Here is a 17785-nt window from a genome sequence, read left to right as displayed (position 1 = left end):
CGGCTGTCTCCCCCTGTCGCGAAACCACTCCGTACGACTTCCTTCCAGATAACAAATCGCGTACACAGGGGCGTCTGCATGGCAGTGCAGGATAGCCGCCATGAAACAGGCGGATCAGAGAGAGGCAACAGCACCCATTCGTGGGAGAAGGCGGGGGGGGGATTTCCACCTGGGGATTTCGAGCTGGAGATCTTTCATCCTTTCCTGCGAGCAACATGCATGTTCAGCATTCAGCAAGTAATCAAGATAAGCCCCAACTCTAAGAACAGAGTTCGATATCGGGAACCTAGAACATCCTGACCGCTTCTTCCAAATCTCCTCGAAGGCACACATATCCAAGCTGCGGGAAAAAAGCTATTTGGTCTGTGCCAGCGACTCAGAGACCGAGTTTCAAGGGGCAGTCAGTACCTTTTTTTTCTTTCTTATCCTTTCTCGGCTGTTCTCTTTCAACGAAAAACAGTCTAGGCCTGGGCTCGTCGTAAGAAATCCTGGTAGATTAGCTTTGTCTAAACTTTGGGCTCGATATTGTATCCTGTACCAAGAACCTCGTTCGCTGGGAGAACTCCTGGTTGGCGAGAGTTGGTAGCAAATAACTGTCGTGTCCCTAGTGTCCTCTTAAGACAGCGTTAGTTACACAGCAGGGACGATAACAGAATGCCATCATTGTAAATACACACGATGCTCTGACTTCTGTGTGGCAAAAACCCCCAAGGCCTGGAAGCCTCGAAAACAAGGTGTGAGTGGGGAGTTTTGGCTATCCGGAGCTTCCAGGCCCGAGAGTTTTCTAAACGATGGATATGTTCTAGTATTAGTATCATATAATTATACCCTCGTCCGGGTATGGCGGATGAAATTAATTTTCGCCAGTGTTTTTAGTCTCCGATTGATTAAATTTAATTATCGTAATATTATGATCTGATGATTATCGTTTCTTAGACGATTCTGAGTAGGAGATTTATTATCGATCCTCATCGTATCTCTCTCCCCCACCCCCAAACCTTCCGATGCATCGTTCTTCCCATCTCCTCCAATTCCTCCTCTCTTTTATATCTTCTTCTCCCTTCACACCCTCTGGAAACCCCATCCGTCCTCCTCCTCCCGCGCCCCATTGACTCCACTAGATGTCGGATACTTTAGGTATGTCCATGCTGTTGTTCTCCCGGTTGCTTCTGTACATACTTCCTTCCTATGTACATGGGTGGGCCCTCCCAGTTCTGACGCCACTATCCGACACCCCCCCCCCGTTTCTTGTTGAACCGACGACGATTCCTGGCGCAATCCGCCACTAACGCACAGATCAGGATATATTTACACCTAACCGGAGTCCCTCCCCGTGTCTCTCCCATTTCCCGCCTACTCGGGGGCGTTACTTCGCACAAGACCGGCCGGATGCCATACACTGCGCCGTGGAAGACGTCGCCTTCTGCACAGCCCATCGAACCCTCCGATCTCACCACGCCTCCTTCCCCCAGTTCACCCGCTGTCGTCAACCCTCATCCATGCAGTCTAAACCTCCCCCGCGCCTACTCCTCCGCCTCTTACGTACGACGGCACCGTCGGTGTTCATCGACTAGCAAGCAGTTCGTATTTCCGGCGCCAGAAGGCCATCTCCCCGACGCCTATGCGAGTGTCAGGCAGTCTCCGCCTCCTGTAAGTGAGGGCCCCATCCCTCCCGGAGCTCTTCTCTCCCCTCCAGAATCTCTCCAGAATTCAAGCGATGACGAGTCATCGCCACACCGGTCAAGGGAGGAGCTTCGGCTGGCAGAATTGGAGGCCGCTGTCAGGTCCATTGAACAAAGACGGATGTCTTCCCCCGAGCGGCAATCGTCAGGGGACAAGCCTTCGACAAGCAGGGAGGATGCAGTCGGTCCAAATGCTGGTAGACAATCCCGCCCAACTTTGACCAAAGACAACCGCAACATTTCGCATTCCCGATCGTTTGCCCAGGAGGAGGAGGCCTTGACAAGTTCTCCCGAGGAGAGCGAGCGAGACGATGAGCCTCCTCGACCCAAGCACGAGATGGTGCGCAAGAAGTCGGGGGAGCTGGTACGACCGGCGCTACGCCCACCTTCCGCCAGGCGACGCCCCTCCAGTATGCCGGGAACACCCACCTTTTCCAAGGCAGTGCACTTTGACTCCCAGCTGGAGCATATTCGTCACTTTTTGCAGCTAGATAAGCCCCAGGCTGTGAGTGCGGGTTCTTCGCCGGTAGAGGACCTCAATGCGGATGGAGAGTATCCATTTGGGACTGAATCCTCCAGTGCACCCGCATTTGAATGGGAGTTGCATCTAACCAACTTTCCCCAACACTCTTCACATCATGCTCACCATCGCGTTCGCCTCGAGCAATTGTATCTCTCGCCCGATAAAAGCTCCCTGGTGGGGAATGTCGTGGTCGCGAATCTAGCCTATCACAAGCATGTGGCAGCCCGTTTCACGTTTGACAACTGGAAGACCACCTCCGAGGTGACTGCTGAATATAATCGCGATCGTGGACGAAAGCACGCACCCAAGGATGGCTATGACCACTTTTCATTCAATATCAAACTGGATGAGCAGACGAATTTGGAAAAGAAAACCATGTTCGTCTGCGTACGATATAATGCGAATGGTCAAGAATTCTGGGATAACAACCGCACGAGGAACTATCAAGTCAACTTTTCCAAGGTTCCAAAACCGAGACCTAGTCGGAATCTAGGGATCCCGGCGGGCGCACGGCCCCGGGTCAATTTGCCTCGGAGCAGGAGCTTTACGGGATCTGCGGGCACTCGTCCTCACTCCATGCCATCATCACTGAAGGACTTTTCCGACATGCACCGTTATATTTCTTTCGGGCCCCCCCCGAGGGACCAAAGAGGCACGCCTGGGGATGATAACGATATTCCTCATGATACTGAAACTCCGCTCCCCATTCGCCGCGATAAACCACCGCACCAAGTCTTCGGCAACCGTTATGATTTTGAATCGTCTCTGTCCGCGGTTATGCGCACAAAGCCCGAATACGATCGTACCATGCTCTCTGTACGAGCAGCAACATCAGAGGCTCCTGCAATCCACCTCGATAATCAGAAACTCGCCCGTGGCGCAACCTGGAGAGCCAATGCAATCGCCGCGCAGCCTAGGTCATCAAGTGAACCGGCAGCCCATGAGATGCCATCCTCACTATTATCAAGCAAACCCCATCGCGAGTCTTCGGTGTATAAGGAGCTTGTCGACCGATATTGCTTTTTCGGGTCTCCTGCCTCGGCCCCAAATCTTAACCGCCCCTTGAAATCAACCGATTCGGGCTTGCCGAAGAGCTCCACTCAATCGTCCAACTCTCCTTCGCCCCCTTCACCAGGAAATGTCCCTCCAACTCTCGAATACAAATACTTTGAACCGATGCAAGACAGCTTTTTGAAAGAAACGCAGACCCCAGCCGCTATCCGTGGTTGATTAATGCCCTTGCGTCGCTCTTTCTGAGTTGGATGACATCATTTTATTGTTCCATACTTTGCGACTTTCCTTCTTTTCCGTGGCTGGTTTTCTAGTCTTATTTCGAGCCTTGAGTTGTGTGACCTCTGCGATGTGCAATAAACCGCAAGGACATTCCACTCTGCTCAGTTTGTATTGTCTACTTTTTTTTCTTTTTTCTTTTTTACCTGGTTCAATGGCTTGCGAGTTGCTGGATTTATATTTATGTCCAGTGCAGCTCGGCGGACCCTTTTGACACGATTATGATGCTCCGGGACTTTATTGCCATGGTTTTTTTTTTTTTTTTTTTTTTCTCTTTTCTTTTCTTGTTGTGGTGGAAATTGTCGTTACAAGTCCGCAGGCAGTATCGGCATGCATGATTTGACAGGATCAGTCTGATCGGAAAAGTGAAGTTCTTTTCATTATGCAGTTGATTTGATTTTGCGCATGGCGTTGGGGATTTTGTTTTTCAGCTTCTTTGTTTCGGGAGAGTCTACCCCGTACAGCTGCGTTGTAATTACTGATTCATTTTACGGGAGTTTTGGGACACTGATGATGACCACCGCAATCAGGGTCAGACAGGCCCTGAATCAATTATTTTTGTGACTTTGTATTCATGATTGCCAACCAAGAACCTTGAGGGGAATATAACAGAGTCTGGGTCTGCTAACAGTTTTGTACTTGCCCTTGTAGCGTATCATAAGTCACATTCTTCCTACATCGCCATTGGACTATTTACTATAGGACATTACCATACTTTCAGACTCACCCATAACAATGACCACCAAGCACGCAGGTCACTCTTGCCAAGGATATGCCCATGCCGGCCACCCAGCACGTCCAGCCCGGCCCTCAAAAGGGGGCGACGCCCGAGTTAGCGGAAGTCCGGGTCTGCTACCTCATGGATGGGCATATACATCAGAAACCGGCCCAGCTCCTCACAGCGCGGGATCCGCTCGGCAGGTGGGTCCTCCTCTGCCTGCTGCATGGTTTCGTCAGCGTCGAGGGGAACGTCAGGTGGAGTCATTTTTGATGACTTGGATTAAAAAAAAATCAAGGTTGTAGTAGGCTTATGCAAAGAGGGGCCAATGACTAGAAGGAGAGAAGGAGTCTCTGGAAGCGGAGATTTAGTATTTTAGTCTTCCTGAAAGGGGGGACGGAGGGGTAAGTATAAGTATGTAAGTTCCATGGCTCTGGCCGGCCCTGAAAAGTAAGATGTCTTGACTCTTGAGAAGGGTCCCTGCTGCAATACCGCCCCACTTCCAACTTTTCCAAGAATAAACATGACAGTACAGATACAGATACAGATACACAAGCTCGTTCGACCAGATTACATGAACTCTCCACCCACACCCAAATTTCCCAAGGTGAATGACGTTCGGGATCTTCCTCCACAGTAGTAGTAGTAGTAGTAGTAGGGGTTTTAAACGCGCGTTGATCGTTGCGCTGAGCGCCCCCGACATGCTGACCGAGTCCGTGTGTCAGCAACCATCGCCCGGGAGTTAGCATGGACCCTAGTCTTTATTTGAAAGACTTCCAATCTGGCTGCAGCGGAAACAACCTTGACATCACATATCCTTCAGCTGTTCGACTACATGTTCTAGATTCCTTCCCGTAGCGCTTGCGTCCTCAGCAAATTTTGCTACATAAGACATTCAGAATCAGTATCAGTAAGACGGGAAGGATTGGTGATTGGACTGTACCATCAAAAGTTCCATCTAGAACTATCTCATGCATCTTTCCACTCAAGAACAAGGTTGCCGGGCTTGTGTTGGAGTCTGTTTGGCGAGGGATAGGGCTTGGGACATAGAGGCGGGGATAACTCGATGATCCTAGTGTTGAAGAAAGACTTGTTAAACACCGGTTGTATAGTATAGAACTCTCGCACGCACACTGACAGCTTACCAAACCCAAAGTATTGCGAATCATGGAAAAATGTAAGTTTGCATCGATCGATCTTCAGCACAAGCAGCGGAAGCTGATGTTAAAGGCTTACTCGCAGCACGGAGAGCACTTCCAACTCCTGGTTCAATCAACACATAAGTTTCTCCCGGGTTACCAACAATAACAGGCACCTTCCTGGCAACCGGATTTCCTCTTGTGTCATAGTTGATAAAGTCTGCTGAGACCCGATGAAAATATCGCGCGGTCCGAGGGCTTCTGGTGCCGGACAAGAAAGAGAAAGACTGAGAAGCAAAGCCAAACATATGGGATGAAATTAATTGAACTTGAAGACCTAAGTCAATGAAGGGACAGGCAATTCCGTTGTATGATAGAAGTCTATATGGCAGTGCTCTTAAGTTGCTGTCCCTGAAGTACGTTGTCTCGGGGCGGGAAAAATAGATCAGCAGATCAGTGCTTCAGTGCTTCACATGGAATCCCAGTGCACCAAAGTCATGGCCTTGTCATGGTTGCAGATCAGTTGGTATTACTTGGTTAAGTGAAGTGAAGTGAAGTGAAGTGAAGTGGTGTCTGGAGTATAATATGACTAATCATATAACCACGTGACCAGATCCGCGCCACCCGCCCAGGGTCTTCCCGCCATCCGCCGGCAAGTTCGAAACAGCCCAAAACACGGTCTGGAAATCAAACGTTCATAACACCCTTTTTCCCACGCCCCTTCCGCCAATCAGCAATCAACATTGCTTTTGAACGCCTGTCCAGAGTAGCTTAGTCATTCACTCCAGGGTTTAAACAAAAACAAGGCCCCAAATCACACTGTCCCCCACCGCCCACCTATTTAAACTGACGCCTCTTCTCCTCTTTTCTTCTCCTCTGATTTATTCTTTTTCTTTCCCCCTCTTTTCCGCCAAACCTTTCCATTGAATCGTCTAGCCACCACTCCCATCAAATCATACCCGGGTTTCATCTAATTTTTCATCTTTAATTGGTTATCCTTTTGTCGTTTTAATAACATCTTCGAAATGTCTGGACGTAAGTGTCATTCTATTTCCTTTTGTGTGATGTCTAGTCGTGGGGTTTGATGGAACGTGGTGGATGGTGGTGACGCACCCCGGATCCCCGTGACATCAATTCATGCCTCAGGCTTCCCAACTATACCTCCGTCTATCAAACCATACTCGACCATATCCGATTGGTGACTCCTGTTTACAACATTTCAATTTCTAACTGACCCCTTCTCACAGGCGGAAAAGGTGGAAAGGGTCTCGGCAAGGGCGGCGCCAAGCGTCACCGTAAGATCTTGCGTGACAACATCCAGGGTATCACCAAGCCTGCTATTCGTCGTCTTGCTCGCCGTGGCGGTGTCAAGCGTATCTCTGCCATGATCTATGAGGAGACCCGTGGTGTCCTCAAGTCCTTCCTCGAGTCTGTCATCCGTGATGCCGTCACCTACACCGAGCACGCTAAGCGTAAGACTGTCACCTCACTGGACGTCGTCTACGCCCTCAAGCGCCAGGGCCGTACCCTGTACGGTTTCGGTGGTTAGATCAAGTCTGTTCACCTTATCGCTGCCTTTGTCGTTTACGTTTGCTCTTCGCCATTCTTGCGCTTTGTTTCTTTCTTAGCGGGTCCATAATGTAGATGGAATCAAAGCCTCAAGCTTAGCGCTGGCTTCTAAATGGCGCGACACCTTAATGACTTGTTCATTCTATTTTCGTTGGGCTCTTTTCCTTTTGACAGCTTTTACGTAACGACGTTTACACAAACTTATTCTCTGTTGGGTTGTTTTCTTGTTTTGCTTTGCCACTGGGTATTATTCGGGGTTTGGTTGAGGCTTAGGAAGGGTAAGGGCTTGGTTTTTGGTCATTCTGTTACTTAGTCACTTACTTTGGTCGGTCGGTTGGTTGCAACTCAACTTAGTACTAAATGGAGCAGCTTCGTCCACCGATTGAATTGAAGGATTATGTTATTTCACTTTGGTTTATGGGTTAAACTGGTAAACAGTAACTGATGTCTTGTCCTCTCTGCGTCTATGTATATTGTAACAGAATCCCACGTAAAAAGATAAATCTGCAATCGACATCGCAGATCAGGTTTACGTACTTCTCCCGAGTCGATATGGTGTAGCACTGGGACACCAAACTCCTCCCAGGGACTGAAGTATCTTCCTCCCGCACATTTCGATTTTCTATAGTTCTTTCCAACATTATGTGTGCTGAATAACATAGTCAGGAAAATAGCCTCTTTCATTTCCACGATGAAAAAATGGTTGTTTGGACATAGTATTAGTTACTAGTACCTGATTACGCATTACGCCATGGCTTGATCCAAGCGCAGAGGATTGATGGCTCGTTAGTCGCTCACGTTCCACAAGGCTTAACCCTCGGTTTCATCTCCGCAGTCAAGGGTTTGTTTCATCCCTGGCCGGGGTTCCAACATCCAAATGTTTGCAGGCTCATCGAAATCTCCGGCGAGTGGGAGTCAGTGCGAATGCAGGTGGCTGAATGATGATAAGTAACCTGGTGGTAACAAAGGTGACTCTGTCATTCGAGCGATTTTCTGCTTGCTGGGCGTCTGAGAGGAGGAGGAGGATTCTCCGGCGAAAGTGGGGTGTAAGAGGGCGTAGGATTGCGCGAGGATGATGATGATGCTGATCACTTGAAGCTAGGGATGGCAGTGAGATAGGACCTATAAAGACGGCCTTTGTCCCTTGAAGCTTCTGGTAATGTCGACCAGGCCAAGCGAAATAGCCAGAAACATTTTGGCCATGATGCGAAGTCTACTCGTGGTTCTCTTTAGTCTTTACTCCTCAGTCATAGTGTCCGCCTTCACTCCCCCTGCGCTTGGGGAAAGGAGGAACGATGCCAAAACACCTTTGAGGATTCTCCCCCTCGGCGCCTCGATCACCTGGGGACAGCATTCCGCGTCAGGAAACGGTTATCGGAAGCCTCTTCGAGATGGGTTACGGTATGGGGGATGGGAGGTGGACATGGTTGGGAGCAGGAACAATGGAAACATGGTGGATAATGTGTGAACGAACATCTTACCCTGGCCACCTTGCCGTTGTCCGTCCGTCGACTAATGCTGTTTGTCACTCGATACGTAGGATGTCGAAGCCACCGATGGCTACACCATCCAAGAGGTCGCAAATGCCTCTCTACACTCCCTTCCTTATAAACCCAACGTGGTCCTAATCGAGGCCGGAACCAACGACTGTCTACTTAACGACGACATCCCCAAGGCAGGAGAGCGGATGGAAGAATTGATTCACGCCCTCATCCACGCAACAGACATGCAACAGACAGCGATTGTTCTAGCCACACTTCTGCCGTCGGGGAACGAGAACATCGTAAAGAATCGCCTCAGCGTGAACGATCAATACCGCGAGCTCGTAAAAGCCTTGCGCAAGAAAAATGGTATCTCTATTGTTCTGGCAGACATGGATCCCCCTCCGCCCAATGGTGCCCACGGCTGGATTTCATACCCGACAGACTTTACGGCGGGGGGTAAAACGGATGAAATTCATCCCAATGACTACGGCTACGAGAAAATGGCCGTGATCTGGAATAAGGCTATCACAGAGGCTGCTGCTAGTCAGGGTTTCATCGTTAAGACTGCATCCATCCTACCCGCTTGTCCTACCCCTCCCATCAAGGGTGACCGCCTCCCCTGTCTTAAGGATCATATTGGCGATGACGATAGACAAATTTCAAATCCGGGTTTGCCGAAGATGCCTCCTGCTTGAGGGCATGGGGTGTCGCAGACCGGGCGCAAGTCACTAGTTATATTGTACGCATTCAGTATTCGCTGCGATGACCACCAATATGCTGAATGGCGAAGGAAGACTCGGGAACCCGAGTGGCTATCACGTAGTTGTAATAGGGACAGTCATCATACAATTTCTTTTTTTTCGTGTCGTTATTGCTGAATGTAAACTGCGGTTCGAGTCTAAGCCACATTAAGAACCATGGTAAGCCCCTCAGTTGAAAAAAAAAAAAAAAAAAGGAAATCCTAACTCAGGGTAAATAACCAGATAAGGCTGAATCTGGTAGATTAATATGTTGTTGCATACATTCTTCTAGAACATCAACATACTTCTCCCGCGAACTGTGGGGATGCAGCCTGCAGGAGTGTCAATTGTCAAATCATGGAGAATAATCGATGCCTGGGAATAACGCAGTCAGCCTTACCGCTGCGCCACCTCCTCTTCTGTGAATTCTGATTGGCTGGCAAACCGAAGGCTAAGCCACAGCACCGCCGTTCTTTACCGTGTATGGTAAGGTATTGCATTTGACAAACACCGCAAACAGGCACCGTCCCTGCATATTTGTGGAATCTATTATTAAATATGACGGTATTGCATTACCGCTCCATTACTGCCATCGGCATCATCATCCATCATCCCAAGTAACTAGTAGTAGTCTACCAAGTTAAATTATCCTCCAATTCCCTTCTTCTTCTTCTTCTTTCATCCTTCTTTCCCTCCCAGATCTCAATTGTCATCGATCTTTTTGTCTCTCTCTCTCTCTCTCTCTCTACCATGTCTTACCAGTATCCAAACCGTATGCTCCCCCTCTCCCGCCCCAGCTGCATCAAGAACTCGTGAAGCTAACCAGTCTTCCTCCAGAGCCTCCACAGCAGGGCTACTATTCCGGCCATCCTCCTCCTCAAAATCAGTATGACTACAACCGAGCCCCTCCGCCTCCGCCTCCTCAGAACCAGTATGGCTACAACCGAGCCCCCCACCCTCCTCCAAATCAGCAGGGTTATGGACATTCTGGCCAATATCAGTCTCCGCCTCCAGGAGGACCTTACGGCGCTCCACCACCTACCCACTCGCCATACCCACCGACCGGTCCAGGATACGCTCCTCCTCCTGGACCTTCACAACAGGGAGGATACTATCCTCCACAGGGACATCCGCCACCACAACAACAACAGCAGGGACCCTACGGCAATAATTACCCACCACCATCTCACTCTCCACAGCCTCCTTTCCACCCCCAACAACAAGGATATGGCGCTCCTCCAGCGGCTCCCCCAGTCATACCTTCCTTAGGCTATGTGCCCGGTCAGGTTGCACCCGGTGACTTCCGCCCCCAAGCCGATATTCTTCGCAAAGCCATGAAGGGGTTCGGAACGGACGAGAAAACACTGATCCACACGCTTGCCAAACTTGACCCGCTTCAGATGGCTGCTGTCCGCCAAACGTACTCTTCCCATATTCGCCGCGACCTTTTTGCTGACGTTAAATCTGAAACGAGCGGTTACCTGCGCCAGGGTCTACTTGCGATTATCCAGGGCCCCCTCATGCACGACACCACTTGCGCCCGCGAAGCTGTCCAGGGCATCGGCACAAAGGAATGGCTCCTCAACGACATCCTCCTGGGCCGCTCTAACGCAGACCTCAACGCCATCAAAACGTCCTACGAGCATACCTACCGCCGCACCCTCCCCAAGGACGTTGAGGACGATCTCTCCTTCAAGACCCGTAACCTCTTCACGCTTGTCCTCCGCGCTTCTCGCCACGAAGAATCAGCCCCCGTCGACTACCGCGCCATCCAGGCCGAGGCGCAGACTATCCAAAACGCCACCGCTGCCCGCATCGTCAACAACGTAGACGATGTCTGCAGCATCTTTGCCCGCTCCTCGGATGCCGAGCTCCGCGCCCTGAGCCAGGCATTCAGCGAACGCTACCACCGCTCTCTGGAAGCACACATCGAAAAGGAATTCTCGGGCCACATGAAAGACGCTCTACTCCATATGCTCCGCACCGCTCTGGACCCCGCTATGCGGGACGCCGTACTCCTGGAAGAGTGCATGAAGGGCATGGGAACCAAGGACGAGAAACTCGTCATCCGTGTGGTCAGGTTACATTGGAACCGCCAGCACATGGACCAGGTCAAGCGCGCTTATCAGTTCAAGTATAAGCAGGATTTGGTGAAGCGCGTCCGTGGTGAGACGAGCGGCGATTATCAGAGGTTGATGGTTGCTATTTTGGAGTAATTAATGAATTTTGTTCCTCGTTTCTTCTTTGTTGTTTTACTTCCTTCTATTGCTGGTGTTCGGGCGGTGGTTCTCTGTTTTCATTGATTCCTTTTGTTTGTGATACCACAGCTATGACATTACTTACTGTCTGACAATTAAAGATTGATGATGTGGATGCAGTTATGGTTATGGTTATGACTACAGTCTTTTTGCAGATATTTTCTGGATGAGTGCGTGAAAGACAAAAACTCTATTCTGCTTTCTGGAGAATATTTCTATTAGATCCATTGAATCCGCCAGCCATATCAAACAACAACATTAATCAGTCATTATGGTATTCATGCTAAATCATCATCATGTGCAGATACATAGGAAGTATAGGAAGGTCTTTAGCTATAAATGCAGTTATAGCCATGGTCATAGTCATAGTTGTAGTCATGGGCGTTGTTGTTGTTGTCGTCATGATCATTGCAGAAAGATTCAACCCCCCCCCCCACCCCCCTTCCAAAGGCAAAAGGAAAGAAAAGGAAAGGCAATTCCCATAAGGGAATTCATGCACCCATACATAGAATTAGAAACAAGAAATAGACAGAAACAAAGGGGAGAATATAAGAATACTAAACAATCTCCCCCACAACCTCAACATGCGACCCGGGAAATAGCCCAGTCATCCCTGCATAACAACCCCAGTACCAATCATCATTGATATTCTCCACTTCAGTAATTTCAGCGCCGCGAGGAAACATCAGCTCATCTTTCACTCCATCTTCCGGGTAATAGGACCACATTGCGTGTACGATCAGACCGATACCACCGTCTGGGGGGAAACGAAAAGCAGCAGCAGCAGCAGCAGCAGTAGTAATAGTAGCAGCACCAGCACCAGCGGTAGTAGATGTAGAGCTGGAAGTCTGGGCTGGGCTCAAGGGTGGCGGGGTATTAGGGTCTAGATTGGACCCTCCTCGCTCGCGTTCTTGCTCTCGCTTAGAGTTCCACGAGGATCGTATTCGCGATGCTTTCTTTCGTCTCTCGGAGCCTTCCTTCCAGCTCCAGTCGCCGACTCCGGCTTCTGGTGATGATAGTCCACCTGGATTTGACGTTGGTTGGGCTGTTGTTACGGCTGGTGGGAGATGGTTATCTTTTAGAGCGTGTCCGCCAACGAGATTGTGGACAATGACTCGGCGTTGACCCTCAGGGTGGTCTTCGAATCCAATTACCACCATTCTGTGGCCCTTTAGACAGCGGCGCCAGCCGTTGTGGCCATCTTCTTTGCGGATTTTAGATGTTGCCACGTGCTTGAGGTAGCAGTTGGAGCAGTTGTCGTAGTCACCGTCGTTGCATCGAAGGCAGTGGAAGCGAAGGGAGGATGCGGGAATTGGGCATGCGCAGGTATCACATTTGGTCGAGAACGATAAGATCTTGAAAGATTCGGAATTATTATCATTGTTGTTACGGTCGGGAGGTGCACGACTACCGGGTGCTAAACGGCGGATGGGGAGAAGTGGATGGGTGCAACACTTCCCTCGATTGACGCATCGGTTGCAGAAACCCCAGTCTCCTTCGTTGCACTGGTTACATTTCCAAAAGCAGTCGTTAGCGGGAGACTGACAGCGGTCGCAGAAGAGCCCCTCTTGTAGTCTGCGGGCAGGATCATCGTTCGTGACCTCTTTCCCATCTCTTACAAAGCGGCGTGCCGATGCGGGGGGCCGAGAGTATTTGAAAGATTGCAAAATATGTTGGGATTCTCGAGGCTGACTGGGTTGACCACTCGATGATGCCCGCATACGCTCGAAATCAGCCTCTGCTGAGGCTCCGAATCCTTTCCAGTCAAGACAGCCGCGTCCCAGTCGGTAGCATCTCAAACACAGGTGGTATTTCCCATCGTTACATTGCGAGCACTTCTTATGAAAGTCATACTGGATATTTAACTTTCCACAGCGGTCACAGGATATAGATGGTTCAGGGTAGAAGTTAACAGGTTGCGTCAACGCATTGGAGCGAGACGATGAGGATGACGGCCGAGAACGTGGCTCCTGTCTAGTTGGTAAGCCCACCTGGGCTACTAGAGAACTGGTCGTAGACAAATCCGATATACCATTTCGCGGCCGAATAGAACTAGGACTATCCAATGATGTACTGGTTGTGGACGTGGCAGTCCTTGGTAAGTCGATCGAAGATCTAGTTCCAGTGTGGTTAGATGCACTAGTATTATTCACACCTTCAATCGTAATGTTTGGGATGCTCTGACCCGCTGAAGCTGCTCGTCGTGTCCGTCGGGTCGAGGTATCAATGGTTTGGGATCGTGTGTGAGAACTGCGCGAACGGTCCGACATAATATCGCTCGACGACCTTGCGGCGGGCCCCAGTGTGATGTCCGACGATGACGCGGGGTTGGTAAGCACTGGGGAAGTCTGGCGACGACGGTTGCCTCCCTGTTCTGAGAGACGTCTCTGGTGGCTTGCGGGAGTTGGCCGTGATGTAGGGGGTTCGAGTAAAGACGGTCTTGGTGCGGACGTATTTCTAGGGGATGCTTGAGTCGTTGGCGTTATTTGTGGTCTTTGCTGGGACTGCAATCGCATTCGAGTAGGTATTTGTGGCTGTGATGGCTCGGGGTTCTCCTGTTGATGCTGAAAGCGTGAACGTAACAAATGCTTCCGTCGATATGCCTCAGCGATACGCTCGCTAAGCTCCTCTTCCTGCCCTGGCCCAAGATTTTCCATATCAATGTCGTCCAGAAGACCTTCTTCAAAGATTTGTCGCAGAATTTCCGCTTCGATACTTTCCGTGTCTGATAAGCTCAACAAGGACCGCAAACTCGACTGATGTTCGACCCGTCTCGTGCGCTCTGCTGAATCCTGGGGAGGTGCAACCGGGGTTTGACGAGCAGCTCGTTGTCGCCGTGCTTCACGTTCCTCTTCCCGCCGTCGTCGAGAGCGTCCATCCTCCCTTGTTCCATCAGAGTCCGGATTATCTGCCCGACGAATGCGCAATGGCTGTTCCGTCCTGCGAGCCGTCCTCGTGCGAGCCCGACTTTCTTGTAAACTCAGCTGACGCACCTCCTCTAGTAACCTTCGATCATCTTCACCATCCGACTCTGTAGAGCTATTTCCTGGAGAAGTTACCGGGGGGAAAACCGACTCTCCATGTTTGTATCGTTGCTCAATCTCCGCCTTTTCTGCATCCGGCTTGGCCTGATCAGGGCTGGCCGCCAATACCATGTCCAGCAGTGTGGTCACTGTAGCATTGGGCCGGGTTTCGCGGACGTTCGCACGGCATGAGGGGCAAGTATATCGAGGGGAGGAAGACGACGATGATGATCGACGGGATGCCTGAGTGTAGAACCATTCCTTCAAGCAGGAACCGCAGAAAGTATGAAGACAATCGAGAAGAGTGAGGGGTTGGTAGAGCAAGTCTGTGCAGATCTGGGCAACCGCATGTCAGCAAAGTATTCTAGTTTTAAATGTGCGATCGATTATCATCTATTCCCAGATATAGTCATATTTTTTTTCGCCCCCTTAATCGTCTTGAAAGATTATATATATGCAAGGGATCGGAATCGCTGATGGAACTTTTGTCCGCGTGTTTTTGCTCTCCTTCGAGTTCTAGGTTATGGAATCCAACCTACCGAGCACGTCAGTTCTTTCTCCAGGTCCCCCAGGCCCGGGCCGGAGCGCTTCTCCGTCGACATGGAGAAGCTTTGGTGTTGAAGCGTGTTGAAAGCAAGGAGAGAGCGGGGAGGGGGAGCGAGAGTAGAGTGCAAGAAGCCGTGGTTAGTGTCGGGAGAGATCGAGTTGGCCCACGGATCGACTCGATCGGGTGCACAGCCTTAGCAGCCGGGCATCCACGTTCGTTGGACAACATACAATCCCAATGGAATCAATATTAAATATTCCATTCATCATACGTAATGCTCGTCAAATCCTTTGCGAATTATATACAATATAATAATACTGGGTAATAAAGGAACATAGCTTCGCAGTTCAATTCTTCCCATCCTTCTCTTTCTCCCAAAACCAGTGGTACAGACTCCTCCACTCTCTTGCCTCATCCTCAACATAATCTCCTACCAACTCTGCGGTCTCATTGGAGGCCAAGCCGTCCATGTCAATCGGACTCGTATTCGAAGTCATGTCAACTGCAACATTACCTGTGTGTGCATCCAACACATCTTCTGCACCACTCCTCGCCTTCTCCACGAGGCCCTTGGCGCCGTCACGAGCAGCCTCCGCATATTCTTCAGCCTGCTCGCGAGCTCGTTCAAGTAGCTCCTCCGGACTCGGATAGCGCCGGGCAACAATGAGCAAAAGGTAGTAGCCCCGTACGATCCCAGCATACACCGCATCCTTCACGAGCATGGTAAATCCATGGGAGAAGAATCCCTTGAGGACTTCTCCCGGAAGGCCCGCATACAGGGCAGAGACTCCCTCTGCCCGCGCAATATTAAGAACATTCGAGATTATCGACGGCATTAGGAAAATTTCGTCCGAATCGTCGCCGTATTCGGATTTCCCTCGCTGATCTCCAGGACCGGGTCCTGCATCAGAGACCTGTGAGCGAGTCTTTGCCATAGAAAATGGGTAGGTTATCGACGACGCCGTTGACTTGCTGATGGCTGCCAGTAAGAATGTGGCTAGTGCAGATGGCTTGCGGCGCTTATTACGACGGAAAATCGCGTATCGGAGAACCTCATTAAGGAAAAATGTAATCGACGGGTTCAGGGTAAGGATGAGTGAAGCAGAGTACCCAGACCAAAATCCGCGAATGCCTTTCTCGGCTCGAATCTTCGCGGCGATTTCTTGAGTACGGACTGAAGCCTGAGATGCTTGCTTTCTGGCCACTATATTTGCAAGTGGCGTTGTGAAGAGCTTAGCGAAGGCCCCCGCCAAAACACCAACAGCTAGTTCATCCAAGATGGGCAGGACAACATGCTTGGATCGACGCTTCGAACCGTATCGAGCCGCAATTCGTCGTCGTCGAAAAAGCTCGTAGGCTAAAAAGAAAAGGAACGAGTCTAGCATGGTTTTGGCTGTGTCCTGTGCAAGGCCGGCATAGAGAGCACTGATTCCTCCTCGCGCGCATATTTTGCGAGCCGCGTCTAAAAGGCTTTTGTATTCCTCCTCTATATCTCCTTCATCAGCTGCAGACTTTCCACCCCCAGGTTTCTGCCTCCTTTGTTTCTGTGTTTGTAGTCGTGTGATAATCAGACTCAAGGGGTAAGTAGCGAGGTTTGACACTGCGGCCCCAACAGCACCGGCTACTGCATTTCCTACAGTAGGGAGGGTAGGTCCTCGAAGGGCGGTTTTTCTCCAATCCCCCTTGTGCGGAGCATCCTCGTATCGGCTGTAGAGCTGATACGAATCCTAAAAGACACACCGAAGTAAGTGAGCTGTCGCATGCCAAAGCGGGCTGATAGCAGGCACATAGAACGATAGCATACCAGCTCAAAGTCATGTTTGCCATCATCGTCTTCAGGCATTTTGCCTAGATCTATTTTCGATGCTTCCTCCTTTCTTCACCACACGATCAGGCTTGTAGAGCAGGGGAAACGGCCACTATTTCGCGCGCGGTGTGGTAATTGGAAGTTGGAACATTGGTGTGGAAAGGAGGGTTGAAGTATAACGTCATGCTCTGTTCAGTTGGTCCGTGCACGTCGGCCAATCGCGTGGGTCCCACGGATATATCTGCATATCTACATGGACTACCTAAACCCCAGCGAACAACATTATATGTTGAGCAACAAACAACAGTACCTCTGTATCAGGACGAAATGGCTGTCCAGGCACCTTGTTAGCTGGATAGTAAATTTAATATTGCATGTGAGTTCTACCCAACTAAAATATGAGTATTTCTATCAACTTACATCTGATGTTCGCCAAATGCCTTCAAAGCTAGCCCAACCAGAGGTCAGCCTAGTCCACACAGAGCAACTCTAAAGCTACATACATGATAATAAAAACAAGAATCACATCTTGTATGCCCGCCGCAAGAAGTCCACATATTGGCCCTCTACAAGGACACATTTGAGAGCACATAGCCAGCTCCACAAATATCAAGACTGCCCCGCAAACCATACTGCGCAAAGCCAGTTTTCCCTGCTAAACAGGTATAGTCAAGAGTGGCGAAATGGAAACCCCATGGGGAAAAGTAACTAACACCTTTGAAAATGAAGACAGAAAGAAGAAAGGCTATCAAGCAACAGCCTAGTTTAATATCTGATTGCCTCCTCATAAGAAAATCCAATTCCCAGAAGAAAGAAAATGCTGTAAAAAGGGTACAGCTTGAAGCAGGATGATCTACTAATAAACTAGTACAAACACATCCTATCTGGACTGCAATCTACATACAATATTACTATACCAACCTGATATCTCCCACCCCGAGAGATTCCTCACAAACATCATCAGCTCTTCCAAGGCAATTATCTGGAAGTAGAAGGTAGGGAATA

The 17785-nt window shown here is 49.9% G+C and overlaps 7 protein-coding genes across 7 annotated transcripts; 4 read left to right on the top strand and 3 right to left on the bottom strand.

The window, feature by feature from the left end:
• The first annotated feature begins 903 nt into the window (after positions 1-903).
• Positions 904-3781, top strand: P175DRAFT_0497686 (protein phosphatase regulator GAC1). The gene is made up of 2 exons (XM_040896335.1): positions 904-1137; positions 1302-3781. The coding sequence occupies exon 2, from the start codon at positions 1390-1392 to the stop codon at positions 3433-3435; it is 2046 nt and encodes a 681-aa protein (XP_040755960.1). The 5' UTR covers positions 904-1137; positions 1302-1389; the 3' UTR covers positions 3436-3781.
• A 1240-nt stretch (positions 3782-5021) lies between these two features.
• P175DRAFT_0506195 (uncharacterized protein) lies at positions 5022-5660 on the bottom strand (the record flags this gene model as incomplete). The annotated part of the gene is made up of 4 exons (XM_040898171.1): positions 5022-5095; positions 5157-5275; positions 5346-5410; positions 5475-5660. The coding sequence occupies 4 exons, from the start codon at positions 5658-5660 to the stop codon at positions 5022-5024; spliced, it is 444 nt and encodes a 147-aa protein (XP_040755959.1).
• Positions 5661-6252: 592 nt separating this feature from the next.
• Positions 6253-7290, top strand: P175DRAFT_0497684 (histone H4). The gene is made up of 2 exons (XM_040896334.1): positions 6253-6387; positions 6600-7290. The coding sequence occupies exons 1-2, from the start codon at positions 6378-6380 to the stop codon at positions 6899-6901; spliced, it is 312 nt and encodes a 103-aa protein (XP_040755958.1). The 5' UTR covers positions 6253-6377; the 3' UTR covers positions 6902-7290.
• An 835-nt stretch (positions 7291-8125) lies between these two features.
• On the top strand, positions 8126-9443 carry P175DRAFT_0470786 (SGNH/GDSL hydrolase family protein; the record flags this gene model as incomplete). The annotated part of the gene is made up of 2 exons (XM_040895056.1): positions 8126-8383; positions 8462-9443. The coding sequence occupies 2 exons, from the start codon at positions 8126-8128 to the stop codon at positions 9098-9100; spliced, it is 897 nt and encodes a 298-aa protein (XP_040755957.1). The 3' UTR covers positions 9101-9443.
• A 452-nt stretch (positions 9444-9895) lies between these two features.
• P175DRAFT_0489677 (annexin) lies at positions 9896-11361 on the top strand (the record flags this gene model as incomplete). The annotated part of the gene is made up of 2 exons (XM_040895753.1): positions 9896-9917; positions 9983-11361. 2 exons carry the CDS (start codon positions 9896-9898, stop codon positions 11359-11361), a joined length of 1401 nt encoding a protein of 466 aa, XP_040755956.1.
• Positions 11362-11600: 239 nt separating this feature from the next.
• P175DRAFT_0513517 (uncharacterized protein) lies at positions 11601-16905 on the bottom strand. The gene is made up of 11 exons (XM_040898758.1): positions 16778-16905; positions 15355-16700; positions 14966-15035; positions 13840-14762; positions 13489-13797; positions 13395-13461; positions 13175-13373; positions 13005-13150; positions 12917-12968; positions 12890-12895; positions 11601-12862 (listed from the first exon to the last, which is right to left on the bottom strand). The coding sequence occupies exons 1-11, from the start codon at positions 16814-16816 to the stop codon at positions 11961-11963; spliced, it is 4059 nt and encodes a 1352-aa protein (XP_040755955.1). The 5' UTR covers positions 16817-16905; the 3' UTR covers positions 11601-11960.
• On the bottom strand, positions 16864-17411 carry P175DRAFT_0528052 (uncharacterized protein; the record flags this gene model as incomplete). Its single annotated transcript, XM_040899576.1, has 3 exons — positions 16864-16968; positions 17201-17228; positions 17284-17411. 3 exons carry the CDS (start codon positions 17409-17411, stop codon positions 16864-16866), a joined length of 261 nt encoding a protein of 86 aa, XP_040755954.1.
• Between the last annotated feature and the right edge of the window lie 374 nt (positions 17412-17785).

Source organism: Aspergillus ochraceoroseus (assembly GCF_002846915.1).
Source record: "Aspergillus ochraceoroseus IBT 24754 chromosome Unknown P175scaffold_1, whole genome shotgun sequence".
NCBI lineage: Eukaryota > Fungi > Ascomycota > Eurotiomycetes > Eurotiales > Aspergillaceae > Aspergillus > Aspergillus ochraceoroseus.
Note: the sequence above shows the minus strand (reverse complement) of the source record. Positions and strands in the feature narration are given on the sequence as shown.

Bases quoted from the DNA above. Each gene is read 5' to 3' on its own strand.
- P175DRAFT_0497686 (XM_040896335.1), top strand. From the start codon at position 1,390: ATGCCATACACTGCGCCGTGGAAGACGTCGCCTTCTGCACAGCCCATC.
- P175DRAFT_0513517 (XM_040898758.1), bottom strand. From the start codon at position 16,816: ATGCCTGAAGACGATGATGGCAAACATGACTTTGAGCTG. The intron at 15,036-15,354 runs GTTTTGGGAGAA...TCAACACCAAAG, and splicing joins TGGAGGAGTCTGTACCACTG to CTTCTCCATGTCGACGGAGA. The intron at 13,798-13,839 runs GTCTTTACTCGA...AACTCCCGCAAG, and splicing joins AATACGTCCGCACCAAGACC to CCACCAGAGACGTCTCTCAG.